The sequence below is a fragment of the Anas platyrhynchos genome, chromosome 3, assembly GCF_047663525.1.
Source record: "Anas platyrhynchos isolate ZD024472 breed Pekin duck chromosome 3, IASCAAS_PekinDuck_T2T, whole genome shotgun sequence".
Classification (NCBI taxonomy): domain Eukaryota; kingdom Metazoa; phylum Chordata; class Aves; order Anseriformes; family Anatidae; genus Anas; species Anas platyrhynchos.
In genome coordinates, this window is record NC_092589.1 from 82,878,586 (window position 1) to 82,893,784 (window position 15,199).

At 40.8% G+C, this 15,199-nt stretch overlaps 1 protein-coding gene across 2 annotated transcripts in view; it reads left to right on the forward strand.

Moving 5' to 3' along the window:
* RNGTT (RNA guanylyltransferase and 5'-phosphatase) overlaps positions 1–14,779 on the forward strand; it is a 184,231-nt gene extending 169,452 nt beyond the window's left edge. The window contains exons 15-16 of one of the 2 annotated variants that reach the window (XM_027454920.3): positions 9,315–9,438; positions 11,978–14,779. In XM_027454920.3, the coding sequence (XP_027310721.2) occupies positions 9,315–9,438; positions 11,978–12,141 (288 nt within the window). In that variant the 3' untranslated portion in view covers positions 12,142–14,779. Of the gene's footprint in view, positions 1–9,314; positions 9,445–11,977 lie in introns of those variants that run through there. The other variant, XM_027454915.3, reaches the window with a different exon arrangement.
* Positions 14,780–15,199: the final 420 nt, after the last annotated feature.

Below are 15,199 nucleotides of genomic sequence, written 5' to 3' on the forward strand. Positions count from 1 at the left end.
GAGGTTTTAAAAAATGGTTGTAGTTTGACTTTTTTGTTATCCTGTCTTTGAAAAATTTAAAGGTTCTTGCTTTCTTACAGGCACAGAAACTGAAAACTTTTTTTTTTTGAAAAATGTGTTCTGCTGTGAGAGACTGGTGTGACTTCAAGATCTGGCGCTCTTAAAGGCACTGAATATTGCACAGACTGTGTGAAAGCTGCAGTGACCAAGGCTCAGCTGTCTTCTTTAGCTTGACCCTCTGGTTCTTAGGAGAGTTGGTTGATGACAAGCCGTTCAGTCTAGTGGAGTGGATGGGAATTGTCTGAATTTTTATTTCCTGCAGGTCCCTGATGCTCCAGTATCAGATTTATGAGTAACTAGACATTGCCTCCGAAATGTAAGATGGAAAAAAATTGACTACTTTTTGTAAACATTTCCAAGGCAAGAACTGAAACGCGTTAAATATGGGAGATCAAAATTGGGTTTGCTTAGTTCTGGTCTTAGTCCATGGGCACATCCTCCATTCTCTCTGTACCACCCCAACATTTTCAAGTATTAATAGGATTTTTAGATGTTGAAAACATTTATAAATTTATAATTTTGCTCCCTACCCCCAACCTTCCTAATAACGCTTTCATAGCATGTTTAATAATTTACATATCACTTAGATACCGGTATTTGATAATGTCAGCGTGCCAAATGCAACTTGCAGTGTTATGTGTTTCTTCATATGACTGCTATGGTGAGAATATAAAGAAAAATTCTGATCGTATCTTTTTTTTTCTGTTGTCATTCAGTGATGTTCCAAGGCAGAGAAATGTGAAGCACGGGGAAAGCAGCGCTGCTCACAAACCAGTTTGGGCTTTGTTAGGCAGTGGATAGACACATGAATATATTACATATGATTATCATAAAATTACGGCCTGGAAATTGAACAGTCATGCTGCTGCATTTGAGGCAGTACATTTATAATAAGCTGTAATAAAGTAAACACTTTGAATGGGTAGAAGAATAGGCATTGCTTGCGACCACAAATGTATGTGCAGTCGGTGCTTTCGAAGCTCAGTTTAACAAAGCAAACAGATTTCCTTGTAGCGTTGACACGGTTGTTCGCAGTGGTGAGTTTTTGATTTATGGGGAAAAAAACTTTAAGCATATAAAAGTAGCTGTTTGGGAGCAAAATGGAAGAAAAGACTATGATTCATAATGGCTGTTTTTTGAAAGCTGCGTGTTGTGAAAAGTGGGTTTGAAAGACTCGCTTGCAATTACTTGGTACTTTGGCTTCCAGTTTCAGTTCCTTTTGGTTTGTGCCGATATCATTTGGTGGTTTTCAGAAAGAACAGAAGAAATATTATTTCTAAGAACATTTCACAACCTGGATAAGCAGTGGCTAGAATTAGGTTTAGGGCCTGATCCTGGTAACTCTAGCACAAACTAATTGGTTTTATGAAACCGCCCTGAGGTGTATAACTTACAAGAATAAGAGTTTGTAGAGCCAGGGCCCAAATAAATAGCAAAAGATGCTGTCTGAGTTGGAAAAGTACTTTTTTTTCCCAGTCGGCGCAGGAAGGCTGATGGGAAGCTTCTGATGGCACAGCTGCAGGGCTTCTCCCTGCAAACTGATCCACGGGGGTACGGCAGCAAGCGACAGCTCTTGTCGAGTGTGAGACAGACAGATAAGAGGTAAAAATAGACTTCTACGGTAGTAACAACTTGGATGTAGAGAAAAGATGAAAAACAGCCCTATGAGAAAGTATAGTGTAAAACTGAGGTATGCTAAACACCAGCACTTGTTACAAGACCCCTGGCCAACATGCAAAAGAGACTGTGTCAGAATTAACTTCTTCATCCCGTCCTGACAGTCGCCTCTCTGGTTTGGAAGTATAGAAATAGTGGAGCCAGAGGTTGTAAAACAGTCGATAGCCTTGCTTTGTCTCTGGAAGATTTGTTTTGGTTTTTGCTGATAAATTATTAAAGAGATCTCAGCTGCCCTGTGTTGCTGGATTTCTTGGTATCATGAGTGTAAGTACCTAAGGGGTAATTACGACGGGGTTTGAGAACCTAATGGGGGGGGTAAATGCTTTCCCTGGTGTGTGACCACAGACCATCTCTCTCTGCTTCCCCATTTGCAAGCTGAGAATAGTAAGCCTTATGAAATTCATAATTTATGAATGAGGTAAGTGTTGTTTTCAAAGTGTAGTCTTTGTTGGTGCATGACTCTTGTGGCTGGATCTTTGTTTCTTAGCATGCAGAGCTCTCAGTTTGGGGCTGTCTCCCTTCTGTAAAAGCAGTTTGAGTGAATAAAAAACACAAATCAGGGTTAAGAGTGGCTTTCACGGACTAGCTCATGTCAAGCAGAAATACAGTCCTCAAAATAATTCAGGTTCTGGGTGAAATGTTTCCCCCAGGAGCCACTGCTGCATTATGATTACAGCTTTTCAGGCAACCCACACCACATCTCCTTGCTGGTTTAGCTCTGTCTTTCCTCTCTTGCAGTTTCTTACCTTCCTCTTGGGGTGTAGCTTTCTTTCAGTAACCTCCAGGGGGTTCCTTATCCTACAGTGAAAGGTTTTGGGTTTTGTTTTCTGTGTAACCACCTCAGCAGTTTGCTTGCATCTGCCTGTTTTAGTTCAGGACTTGGACAAATGCCCTCAAGTTTCAGCATTCAGGGATGCTGAAGGGCTCACAGATTGCAGTGCCAAATCCACGAGGGCTACCTCTGGCCCCTGCAGAGTTCTTCCAGGTGCTTGTGGTGATTCTTCTTACCTGTTCCTCCAAATTCACGAGCTGCAGACCAAGTGAAGCTCTGTTAGCACCAAATACACATTGTCTATGAGTATGTTCACACTGACTCCTGCCTTGAGACCTCCGTTACAGCTGTCCTACCACCTGGAGGGTTGCCAAAGTTGCCCCATCCCCTACAGGTTCCTCCTCTTCCATCAGTGCCTGCTGGGGGTCAGACTGCCACAAGGTGCTTTTTTAATACAGCTTTCTTTAAGAACTCAACCCAGTGGAGGTACGCTGAGTTCACCAGTCCTTAGCACAGGGTTCTTCTGTTTCTCAGCTTCTGCAGAAGATGTGCAGGGAGATCTGGTTTGCTTTGATCCAGAAACCTCTGGTGATGAGGGTGCCTGGGCGAGGGCTATCTATCTGGGACAACTTCCATTCATTTACCTTGTCAAGACCCGTGGTCCCAAATGAAGCTCAGAAGAACACAGGTTTCTTACAGGTAGTTCAAATGGTGTTGTAAGGGTGGGTGTACCCTGTAACCTTCCAGGATACATTAAGAAATCTGTTTCCAGCTGGCACAGCAAGTCATTAAGCTTGTAATATCACCAACGCTAGGAAGGTTTGTTATCCCTGATGTTGCCATTAGTCAGTTGTCAGGAAAGCCCCAGGACTGCAACCCATTTTATGCATAAGGAAATGGTATCCATATTTGAAATTACTACATGTAATGTTTTCTCAAAGAATATCTTAATCTTACATATTAACAGGAAAGAATAAATCATGAACTATGAGTAGTAGACACTGGAAGTCTACAAAAAAAAATCTCCAATTCAGAAAAACCATGCTCTTGGGGCTTTGAATCACACCATTTTCCTTCTTGGTTTGTTCCGTGATTTTCCAGCATTGGGTCTTAGCAATGTGGTTGTGAACAAAAATGTTAAAATTTTTATATTTTTTATACGTTCCTTCCCAGGAATGAGATCTCAAACTCGGAGCATTTTCATTTCCTGTGCATGCAAGAAGCGGCGTAGCTACATCCCAAAGGCTTCTTTCGTGTTAAATAAACGTATCAGCTGCATTGTGTTTACCCAGGCTGATCAGTGTTTGTTGGGTAATACATTACTTAAAAGGACACACAATCAGTATGTTTAATTTAGCAACAGAATTGGATTACCAGTGCTGTTATTTCACTTTTGACACATCTATGGTTTTGATAAAATAATCTCTTGAATTGTATTAAGAAATGGATATTAAATTATATTACGAAATCTCTTCTGGCTTGAGTGAAAATATGAAGCAATTGACTTAACTGATGAATTTCTGCCAGTTGTCAGTGTTAATATTTGTGGGTCTGTGTACAGTAATGGTATGTACAGGCATTTAATAACCACCCTTTGTGTTTTTATAATTCTTTGAGAAGTTTTAGTTTTACTGTGGAAAATATAAGATACTCTACATGAAGGGGGAAGAAAATTCTTTAAAGCATCTGAAGAAGCTGTCCAAAAATTGGGAAGAAGCGCTGAAGGGATAGCTTGGAGTCCGAAGCCTTCAGAAATACCTTATTTTGAGTTTGGCTTATCACTTTATCTTCAGGAGCTGTTCATTTTGTTACTGCTGCTGCTTTGTTTCAGTCTCCATCCTGTTCCTTCAGGAAGCCAGGACCGCTCTTTGCTCTTCGTTACTGCTACGGAGTCATAGGAGCAGCGGACAGGTTAATTTTCTCTATTGTGTAGGTCACTCAGAACTGCTTGAGAAGTTCAGAAACGATGTCTGTAACGCTGCACCGGAGTGTGGTGGGGCAGTCCCAGCGTTTGACGGGAACAGAAGGCAGGATTTGGGATGTGCTGTTCTGCTGGAGAGGCTTCGCTTCCTAAGCTGTCACTGGTGGCTGAACGTGCCCCGATCTCCTCAGGGCAAAGGAGCTTGAAGATGTCATGTTCTTGGATGGTTCTTGGAAAAAACGTGGCTTCATGTTTGCAGAGTGACTGACAAGAGAAGGGTGGGCTGCGGTTCTCCTCCAGCCGGGCGCTGGGAAGCCACCCAAGGGCTTCTCCCTCGTGTGCGTAGGGCTGGTCGCTTCTTTTGGAATGTGCTCATTTTGCTTCTTTGTTAGCTTCGGCTGGGAGAATGCATCCTAATGGAGAAAAGTTACTTATGTGATCAGAGAGGAAGAATTTTCTTTCTAGACCTTCTGTGGCAGCTCTAAGCTTTTTTTTTCCACTGCAGGCATTGAAACTTGAGGTTAAAAAAAGAAAGCAGTTTGTGTGCTTGAGCCGTTATCAAAAAAGAATGCCTCCATTGCACATGGTAGCTATTAAAGAAATCTATTTTCTGAGAAGAACCTGCTCTATCTTGCCTCTGTGTTATAATTCCTTGTTTACTTCTCTATTTAGAAATAAAGATCTTCTTAATTTCGTAAGGTTTCAACTGCTGCTTTTGCTTATTTGTTCTCATGAAAGTTGCCATTTTCTGTGTCTACTGTTGTGATCATTTCTTCTGGGATCTCGGAAACAGGCTGATGACTTTGCATGTGGAATAAGCAAGAGAAATAGCTGCATTGAAGAACAATTTTCTTTCTATAAATGTTTGGTAATAGAGGGGAAAGTGCAACAAAAGGCATTTAAATAGAGAAAGGATTGGAAATGGAGAAAGGATTGGATATAGGATGTTAAGATTTTGCTTACAAACATATGACTGTCTTTTAAATAGACTATTTCCTGAGATAAAATAATTTCAATTGCTTTGAGAAACATAATGTATATGGAAGCATAGGTCTTCTTTCAGTCAAGTCTCCATTTATCCAAAAACTTACCTCTTTTTTTTTTTTTTCTTTCTTAAGAACTTGAATATGAGAAAATAGGAGCATTTGTAAAGTTTAAGATTGTCCATTCTGGACTTGCTTTCTGAAATATTAACTACTTTAATTTCTTACCATTAATACCTCTTATGTAAAGTAGCAGCTTGCTCAGGAATTCCTCTCTCCTTAGAAATTAGGGATGATGAGGCTAATGCTTGAATCAAGTCTTCAAAGAAAATAAACACGTGTCAAGTAAAACAAAGAGAGACTCAATGGGAGACATGGTGGCCCAGTCTGATCAGCAAGTGCTGAGTGCACAGAAAAACCTTGGCTACTGGTGCAAATGCAGCTATTTTCATGGGACCAGACCTAACTACATTCAGTGTAAATGGTTTCTCCTCTTTTTTCCTCTTTTCAAGATTTTTTCGCATCCTGCCCTGACTTAATGTAAAACGTGGCTGCGTATAAACACGCTGCTGTGATTCATCTCAAAATGACTCCATTAGTCTGCTAAGCGAGGCAACTTAAGATGTGTTAGGTGTTTCACTTTTTTAATGTATATATATTTTTCTGAAAATGGGGAATGGAGGGAGACTGATGTGAAAAAACAACCGTTTTTCATAGCGAATAGCAAGATGATGGTGGCAGTGGGAAACCTCTCTCAGCAGGGAGAGGCAAATAGCTGTTTTCTTCTTGTAGGCTAATGTTCTTAGGGGATGGTCTGTGTTGTGTCCAGCCAGATTTGGTGGTGAGCTGTTGCTAAAGCGGGGGTGCAACTCTTGCTCACTGTTTTTCCTATCATTTAGCAATCTAGCAGTACACAGCTGTGGCCCAGACCAGAAGCACTGTCCTGATGCACATCACCTCCAACAGCCCAAGTCTGAGATGTGATCCTCTGGGATTCTAATTCTGACCCGCGGTCTGAAAATAGGCTAGGGAGTGAGTATTTAAGGGAGGCTCCGTGGAGTCCTTCGTGTTTCTGTATTGAAATTTCCATCCTGAAATCACTGAATGCTGGCTCAAGGCGTTTTATCAAAAGGCAGAAGTATTGGCACCCCACCAGGAGCATCACTGCTGATGAAGATAAGTGTTTTGGCTGAGACCTGCCATCATTCCTAGGACACACCTCCCATTTCTGAGAAGTGCTGGCTGGGGGAAATACCTCTCAGGAAGGGAAACAGCGGTGCAGTGTTCAGTTACTCCTACAGGCTGTAAAACTTAAGGGGAAGAAGAAAGGCTGAACCAGGAGGACACCATTTGGAGCAGCCCAGAGTGAATTCCCAAAGGGGAGGAGATTCAAGGCAGTTAATTTTGATGGTTTTCCTTTTCTACTCTAAAGCTTAAGCACCAGAAAGTAGCGTGCAGGTGATAGAAGATGTAGGGTGTGAATTACGGATGTGAGGATCGCTGTGGGCTTGCCTAGCCCTGTGTGTAAACAGTGCTCATTTAGAAGTCTACTAGGAAAGAAAAATGGTTTTAATGCTGAAAAATGTGTTGTGCTCAGAGTATTTGTCGTCTTGATCAGAAACATGGGATTTGGTGAAATGTACATAAAAGCTGCGGTAGATACTTCTATGAGACTGACATCACTTAAAGTATTGGGATCAATATGTGCTGTATTTCTTCCTTTATAAAAGTAATTACTACAACTTGCAGTTGTTAAAGGCTATGATCACCATTTTTCTAACAGGAAAAATCATTTAAGTCAGTGCTTTGGCAGGTGTTCATATTTTGTAGAAGGATGTGTCTCTCAGACTGCTAATGAATGGCCAAGCAAGTATCGAGGTAGTTAATAATGCTGCTTAATTGCCACAGTCAGATAGAGCTGCCGTCTAATTTATTGCTATTCTAAGCATCCAAACACTGCAAGAATGATAAACCACGAGAAAGCCTTACGAGATTGTTATTTAGTTGAAGTCGCTGCCTTCGGTTTTATATATTCCTCTCTCTGGCAGGTGATCCTTTTAACATTTTCCTGCTTTGGCAGAAAATCAGACACGTGGCCGTACCCCCCGCTGCCCCCATTTCCCCTAGGCAGCTGTTTTTGAAGTAACATACCTTCCCAAGCCAAGAGTCCCTTCCTGTGCTTGTACATCCACAGAGGGCTAGCAAAGGACGTTGTTTTTCCTCAATATACCTGACAGAACAAGAATATGTCCAGTGAGCACGTGGCAGTCAAACTTTGGACTGCGTGGAGCTTTTCCAGGGGGATGCGAAGAACTAAGGCGCTGTGCAGAGAGGAGGAGGCTGGAAGAGGCTGGTCATTTGGGTAACTGGTTAATTTTATCCAGGAGGTCATGAGCAGATGCAAACTTTGCTTAAGGATTAAACGATTTTAGGGAAAAAAAAGCTCTTTACAGGTGATGGGATGGCGAAAGGGATAATGCGTGATGTGGAAACCTGACTCTGGCTTTGCAGCCTGGAGCGTAGCAGGCGTCAGTTGTAAGCAGGTTGAACAAAATTGTCTTGTAGCACGATTTTTGCTTGACAAGTGAAATCCCAGAGCTCCCTGCTCGGGAAGGAACAGAAATACTCAGAGTAAATGCCAAGCAAAATGTTACGGTCCTGCTTATCAAATTAAGGACAAGGCATGTAGCATGCAGTGTAGGATGACTCAGTCCATGTAGAGAACCTTTTTGTTAATTAATTGCCTTTATCTGGAATTAATGGAAAACAGGTTCACGTGCTTTTTCATGGTATGTGCTATTAGGCTGCCTGCAGACAGTTATGGCCTTTTTGAAACCTGCATCACCCTGACGGTAGTAAATCCCCATGTCACTGCTCGGGAGCGAGTAGGCAACGGAGGTGAAGAATTATGCTAATGAATTGAAATAACCGGCCCCTTTTTATGAGAGCACTTAGGCAAAGATGCTGAACCCGTGAATACAACCCGTGTTGCATTACCCTGTGCAGCTCTTGATTGGTAAACTCTGGCAAACTAAGCGCGGCTAGGAGTTAAATACAGATTTATACTTATGAAGTGGCTCTTTGGAGCAAAGTGAAGTATATGGGTAAAATTGTTAAAGCCTTAGATAAGGTTCTCCAGTTACCATGGTTACTTGAAATTTTTGCATTGTATCATAGATTAGGATGCATAGGATGAAGTAGCCAAAACAACTAGGAAGGCCAGTGCATGTAAACTACATTTCCAAATCACACGACATTGCCAAACAGAGACAAATAGCTCAGGATATTGGTTGCTGACAAATCTGTGAATCAGTAACATGAGACCTGAAGGGTATTCATATGTGGTTTGAAGTCCCACATTATTTTGGAGTTACAATTTTATTTTAGTTTTTAAATACAAATGAAGAGGAAAGAGAAGAAAAAAAAAAAAGAAAAAAAAATCCTCAATAAAGTAGAGTGGAATGATTTTCCATAAGCTCTTTCTGGTATTGAAATCTGACATTTGGCTTTGAGACCTTCAACAAAGAAGGTTGATGAAACATGGATAATACATTTCGTGCACTTAGGCTGGCAGTAGCACTTACACTGGAAGCAGTTTATTCCCATGGAAACCCATTTGCATTTGGGCCAGAAGTGACTTTTTTCCCCTCTGCTAGAGCTGCTGATGTTTTAGCATAATATAATTGCTTTATATTGACAGCAGATTTGAAAAGTATTTTTAAAATGTTGAGTAGCTGAGCATATGTATATGGAGATGGAGTCTGTGCAGTTTTCTGTGTAGGCTGGAGGCACAGTACTGAAAAATGCAGGACAGCTCTTTATCTTGTATTGTCACAAAAGGAAAAAAAGTGAAATGAATTATATGTTTATCCCAACTTTTTTTTGTTTTGTTTTTAAACAGGTAACAAAAGAACTGAAGCAGTATGATAATAAGATTATAGAGTGCAAGTTTGAGAATAACAGCTGGGTCTTCATGAGACAGAGAGTAGACAAAAGCTTTCCAAATGCCTACAGCACTGCCATGGGTGAGTAGAGTAATGCCCTTTAAAACTTCTCAGGCTTACCTTTTGATTTCTTAACTCTGTTCTAGTTTAAGGAGGAAATGTGTTGTGTGTTCTCATTTCTACTTTGAATCCTGGCATATATAACCTATAATAATGCTTCACCATGCAAATGCTTCTGTCATGTTTAGCTTTTATGTGCCATGAATCCTTTGGCTTCAGCAGGGTTGTTTAATGAAGTCAATTAAACAGATACTCTGATGTGCTATTTTATGTAATGCAGCAACAAGTGCCTAAGTCTTTGCAGAACTGCAAACACGTACTCAGAAACACTTTCAATGGTAGGGCACACCTTTTAAGTGAGACCCAAGAAAGATTTTATTTACAATGGCACTGCAGTGGTAGTTGACTAACAGACAGCCGTTCCTGGTCTTGTGCTGGTTTGTAGTGAAGTAATGCAAACTGGCATGCTACAAGTTGAATTGTTGAACAAAAAATCCATTATAATTTCACCTCTATTCAAAATGCCAGAAGCATTATTTGGTGGATGGACAAGAAAACTAATAAGAGAAAATGTCATCTGAAGTTTCCACACGGGTATCACAAACAATGAAGAGGGAAGCAAATGAAAGATGTTGGCTTATCCCTGTGGAATTATGAGAGTTTTGTTTTCTTCTACTAAAAATGATTTTGTCAAGTTTTGTAAATTAAGCACTGTTGTTTATTTTCAGGTAAAGTCTAAGAAGTTGAATAAAAATGTGCAAGGTTGAGTAGTGTCCAACAATAGTCATGTTGATACTGACTTTTTTTAGGAGCCAAAATGAAATTTAATCATATTTAAGACCACGTTGTTTGCTAGAACATGCGTAGAATATGTAGGATTTTTTTCTAAGCCATTCTACTTATATTTCTGCTTCAGCAGCGAGTAGATTTTCTAGCATAAACAAAATGTGGTCATTTGTCAGGAGATAATAAATCTGTTGGCACCTTAGGGGGAACCATCACAGAATGTAGCTGAAAGACTTCTCATCTTTAAGGAGTATCATATTTTTTCTTTCCTTAATTCTTAAAAGCATGTGCAGCTGCCCTTTTTGTCTTCATATTTTCTCTTTGTGGAGCAGTTAAGTTTTTCTTGACTTTTCCATATCAAAACAATAATGAACTCCTTAAAAATAAAATAACTTAAATGCTACAGGAAGAACTGTTTTGTAAGAGATACTAAAATCTTTCCATAAGAATTTTTAGAATAGAACGGTCCCTTTTTTTTACTTCAATTTTCCATTTTTGAGCAGCCAGAGTCAGGAAAGTATACGCTGATTGTTACTTACAACAATGCTATGTTGCAAGTAAATTTTAGGGAGTCCTACTGTGGTTTAATAATGAAGGGAGTCAACAGATTTTTATTTTTCCACAAAGTTGCATTCATACTGTAGCCAGTCCTACCTGCTACACATTATCCTCTCATAATCTTCTACCTTTTTCCAAGACAGCCACAGTATTCATACTTCATTTCTTGCCCTTTTGTTGGTGGTGGATTTGTTTGTTTGTATGTTTTGTACTCCCTGAATCTCTAGGGGGGATTAACTAGGAGTATAGAAGAGGAGCTAAAAGTTACATAGGAAAATTATTAATATTCATAGGATCACAAAATCGTTCAGGTTGGAAAAAACCCTCAAGATCATCAAGTCTAACCATCCACCTAACGCTACCAAATCCACCACTAAACCATGTCCTTTGGTGCCACATCCACACTCCCCGGGCAGCCCGTTCCAATGCCTGACCAACCCTTCTGTGAAGAAACCCTTCTTCATGCCCAATTTAAACCTCTCTTTGTGCCATTTGTTTTAAGAGAATTGAGCCTTTTTTATGTGATCCATAAAGCCCTGCTGGCCATAATTTAGAAGCTATGGCCTGGGCAGTTGTGTTAAGTAACATGAACGTGCTTATCCATGCGTGCCTTGGCCACTGAGCGGGACTGCGGCCTTGTCCACCATGAGACCTGGTGTGCTAGGCACACCCCTGGCTTGGCGTTAGGTTTCTCTGTCACACAAAAATGTGTGGGTAAACAAGTGTTGTGCATTGGGTTTATAGTGTTTGTAGTACTTAGTGGATAAAAAGTGGCCTTAGTTTGGAGGTTTTCGCTGCTGAGCCAGTCTTGTTTTGAAGTGTTAGGATTTGGGTAGTATCTTAAGGCCAGGCCCCACGAGGCATTTGTTGCCATTCCTTGCCTCAATGTGATGTCAGTTCCTGGCATGTTTGTAGTTGCTGCATGAAGAAGTGCACACACACCCTCAGACACACATGTGTATGCCTTTTTTTGGTTAAAAATAGCAGTTCCCATGAGGTCGATGCCTGCTGTGGCAGTGGTGCTTTGCTGACCTCTGAGGCGAAGCAGGGGTGGTTGACTCCTGCCAGAGCAGCCTTGTGCAATTACGCGTTAAGGCCAACTACTTGAGCCAAATTACTTTATTTATTTTGCAACGAGGGGGATCAAATTATCCAAGTGCAATAAATACTGCAACAAATTGGGTCGGTAACTTCAGAACGTGCTCTTTGTCCCCAGCTGTGTGCAATAGCATCCAGAACCCAGTCACGAAGGAGATGCTGTTCGAGTTCATCGACAGGTGTACGGCAGCTTCCCAAGGACAGACACGGAAACACCACCTCGACCCTGACACCGAACTCATGCCGCCCCCGCCGCCCAAGAGGCCGCGCACCATCACATAAGGCCTCAGGCTCCGCAGACAGCGTGTTTCCACTGCTGCAGAAGGTGAAATACGAGTGTGGGGGCTGGAAAAAGAAATACCTGAATTGCTGTAAATACCTAGGTGTGTTTTTCCTTTTTTTTTTTGTTTTTGTTTTGTTTTTCTCCAAATTCCACATCATGAACGGACGTTGGTTTGTAACTGACAAAGTCAACCTTACCGTCTGGTATCTGAAGATGAAATTTCCAAAGGTTTAGACAAGAACAGTACAGTGGAATCAAGGGAAAGCTGCCTTGTTTATATACGGATATCTTTTCACCTTTAATTTATAATGTCAGCAATCTGGAACTGCGAAAACATTGGAATGCTGTACTTTTTAGAAGCCGTGTTTAAAAAAAGAGAAAAACTTTTTTTTTATTATTATTATTATTGTTATTCAACTGGTTGCAGTTTGTCACCCATAGTATAATTTATCCTAGTTTCCCTGCATTTCTGAGACTTGTGTTTAAAAGCAAACAGCAATGTTGTTTCCGCACTGTGTTGGTTAAAAACTAAGCCTTCTTAGATTTCACTAATTTTAATGTTAGCTGGGTTTTTGTTGTTGAAATATTAAAAAAGTGAATCCCTCTTGTAAATAGCATCCTTTTGAAAGGGAACGTGCTGGGTGTTTTATTTTTTTCTCCATTTGAACCTAACACACCAAATGTATAGTGGGCTGATTTTAGCTTTGCCTTCTAAGTTCCTCTGTAGATAAGGAATACACCAAATCTTTAGCGTTAAGGTCTCTGTTCTGAGACTGATTCTAGTACAGGGCTTAGTTCTCCACAGTGATACTATTGTAAATATTACAAAAAAAAGTACACTTCACTGTGATATGCAAGAGTTACAACCAGTGCTATCGACGACGTCTTAGATCCGGGCGCTAAATGGCAAAAGAATTGCCAGACAGCTCCTGCATGAAGGCGAAGGCAGTTTCAGCGGGAGACAGCCGTGTCGCAGGGAAGGTCTCCTGGCTGGGGTAATTTGCAGGGTTCATTTTTTGTGAAAATGAACCATTTATGAGGGTGGTCAGGGTTGGCTGTCCAACGATACAGCACAAAGCCACTGGCTGACTTCCCTCCAAACCAAACAGAGCAGCATGTTAATAACGTGGTGGCTCTCAGGGCAGTGCATTGGCAGCTGTCGGTGATACTGATTCTGGGAAGCTGCCTCCTCGTTGTCTCGTGGAGGAGCTGTTCTGAGCTGGGGGTAATTAGAAACCAAACTATCGCAGATTTTAAAGTTTACTGTCAATTTAACAAGCAGGGATCTGATCGGCTTTTCCTATAGTTTACTTACCGCGTCAGTACGAGTCATCCTTCATCCAGCAGTCTGATCAGTAACGATCCTCAATGCGTTATAACTACAGTACATTTCCATTTGGATGAGTTTTAATGTTTGTAAGCAAAACTAACTCCTGCAATATTTCCTTTTCTATGTGGAAACTTTAGGACTATGCTTTGTGGTGGCTTCTCTTGCTGTTTCAACCTGCTGTGTAAATACACGTGGCATCATTTAGGTGGTGTTCCTCACATCTCTTTCTGGGATATTCCACACGTGTTTCAGAGAACTGAAGGAGTTAAATAAGTTACTTTTTATACTACGGTAAAACTTGAGGGGAAAAAATGTGTTCATCAAAGTTCTTTTTTTCAACTGTACATAGTTTCTGCATATTATCTATAGAAAAGATATAATATCACCTATGCAAGGTGCAAAATCATCTCTTAAAAAGAGCCTTATGAATTTGTTGTGAAAACCTATGCAGCCTCCATGCATCTTGCATTGAAACACGCAGTTAATTATTTCTTCACTTAGTATAAGCATTTTCCCCCCAATTACACTCATCGCTGAGATTGTTAAAACAAACTTTTTGTTGCCGATCTTCATGGTTCTGTGGCAATTGCAACTTATGTGATGATTGCAGCCTTTTAAATGAGTTACTGCATTTCATTCTTGTAAGGATGTCTCCAGGCTGTCTCCTTCTTTCTCCTTCCCAGCCCTCGCATCTTGTATTTCAACAAGACCTAGCTTCTGGTTTACCTTTTACTTTAGAGCTGCAGGAATCAGGCTGCAGCTCGCTTCCATGTGCATTCCACCAAGCTCATGAACGTGTTGTAGCCCTTGTATCCGGACAGCATCTTTTCACACTCTACTTGAAATGGATATTTTGAAAGAGCAGTGGCTCTGAGGAAGGTTAGAGCTCCATGTTCACGTTTGATTATAGAACAATCCTTGCACTATGACCTGTAGCTTTTTAGAGAGGTCAATTGCCTTTGCTTTGCTGGAATCTACTGGTTGAATGAAGAACCTGACAAAACCAAACAGAATTTCACTTGGACCAGATGGGTTTCATGCTGTGAGAAATGCAGACCTGCTTTGTCTGCTATTAGATGTTTGAGACTGAAGCTAAGAAGCAAGGAAGAGTCTGTGCCAGGAAAATAATGATAATAAAAAAAAATAACTTGTCTACTTTTTGGTGTACAGCATGATATCATCCACTGTTACGTCTTTTGTTAAATATATAATTAAAATTTGGTTTCAGTGGAGTTTCCAAAAAATGTAAGTACATTCCTCTGCAAACTATGTATTAAGTATTTTAATAAAGTCAATGGTTTAAAATACTGCTGCTAAGGATGTGTTTGTTTACTTCTGAGGCCCTGTGCTGTCCTGGTATCAGTTCAAGCACCAAAACGCTGTGGTGTTACTACTCTTCAGTCCTCCAAGATGGTTTTCCACGTTTGTCAGAGGTCAGAGGCTTTTCTCTCAAGCCTCCCAGCCCCTGAGCCAGTGGTGGTAGTGATCCATTATGCCATTTTTTAAGTACACAGTGATCCATTATGCCATTTTTTAAGTACACAGGGATCCATTATGCCATTTTTAAGTACAATTTGCTGCTCCTAGAACCAAAAGGAAACCAAAAGGTGTGTGATGACAGGCTAATGTTAGGTAGCTTATCCAAGTCAGCGTTAGAGTGCAGTTGCATGAGAAGTTGTGCACAAGGCAGCTGCCAAACCAGGTCTGGCATTTGAGCACACCTGGGG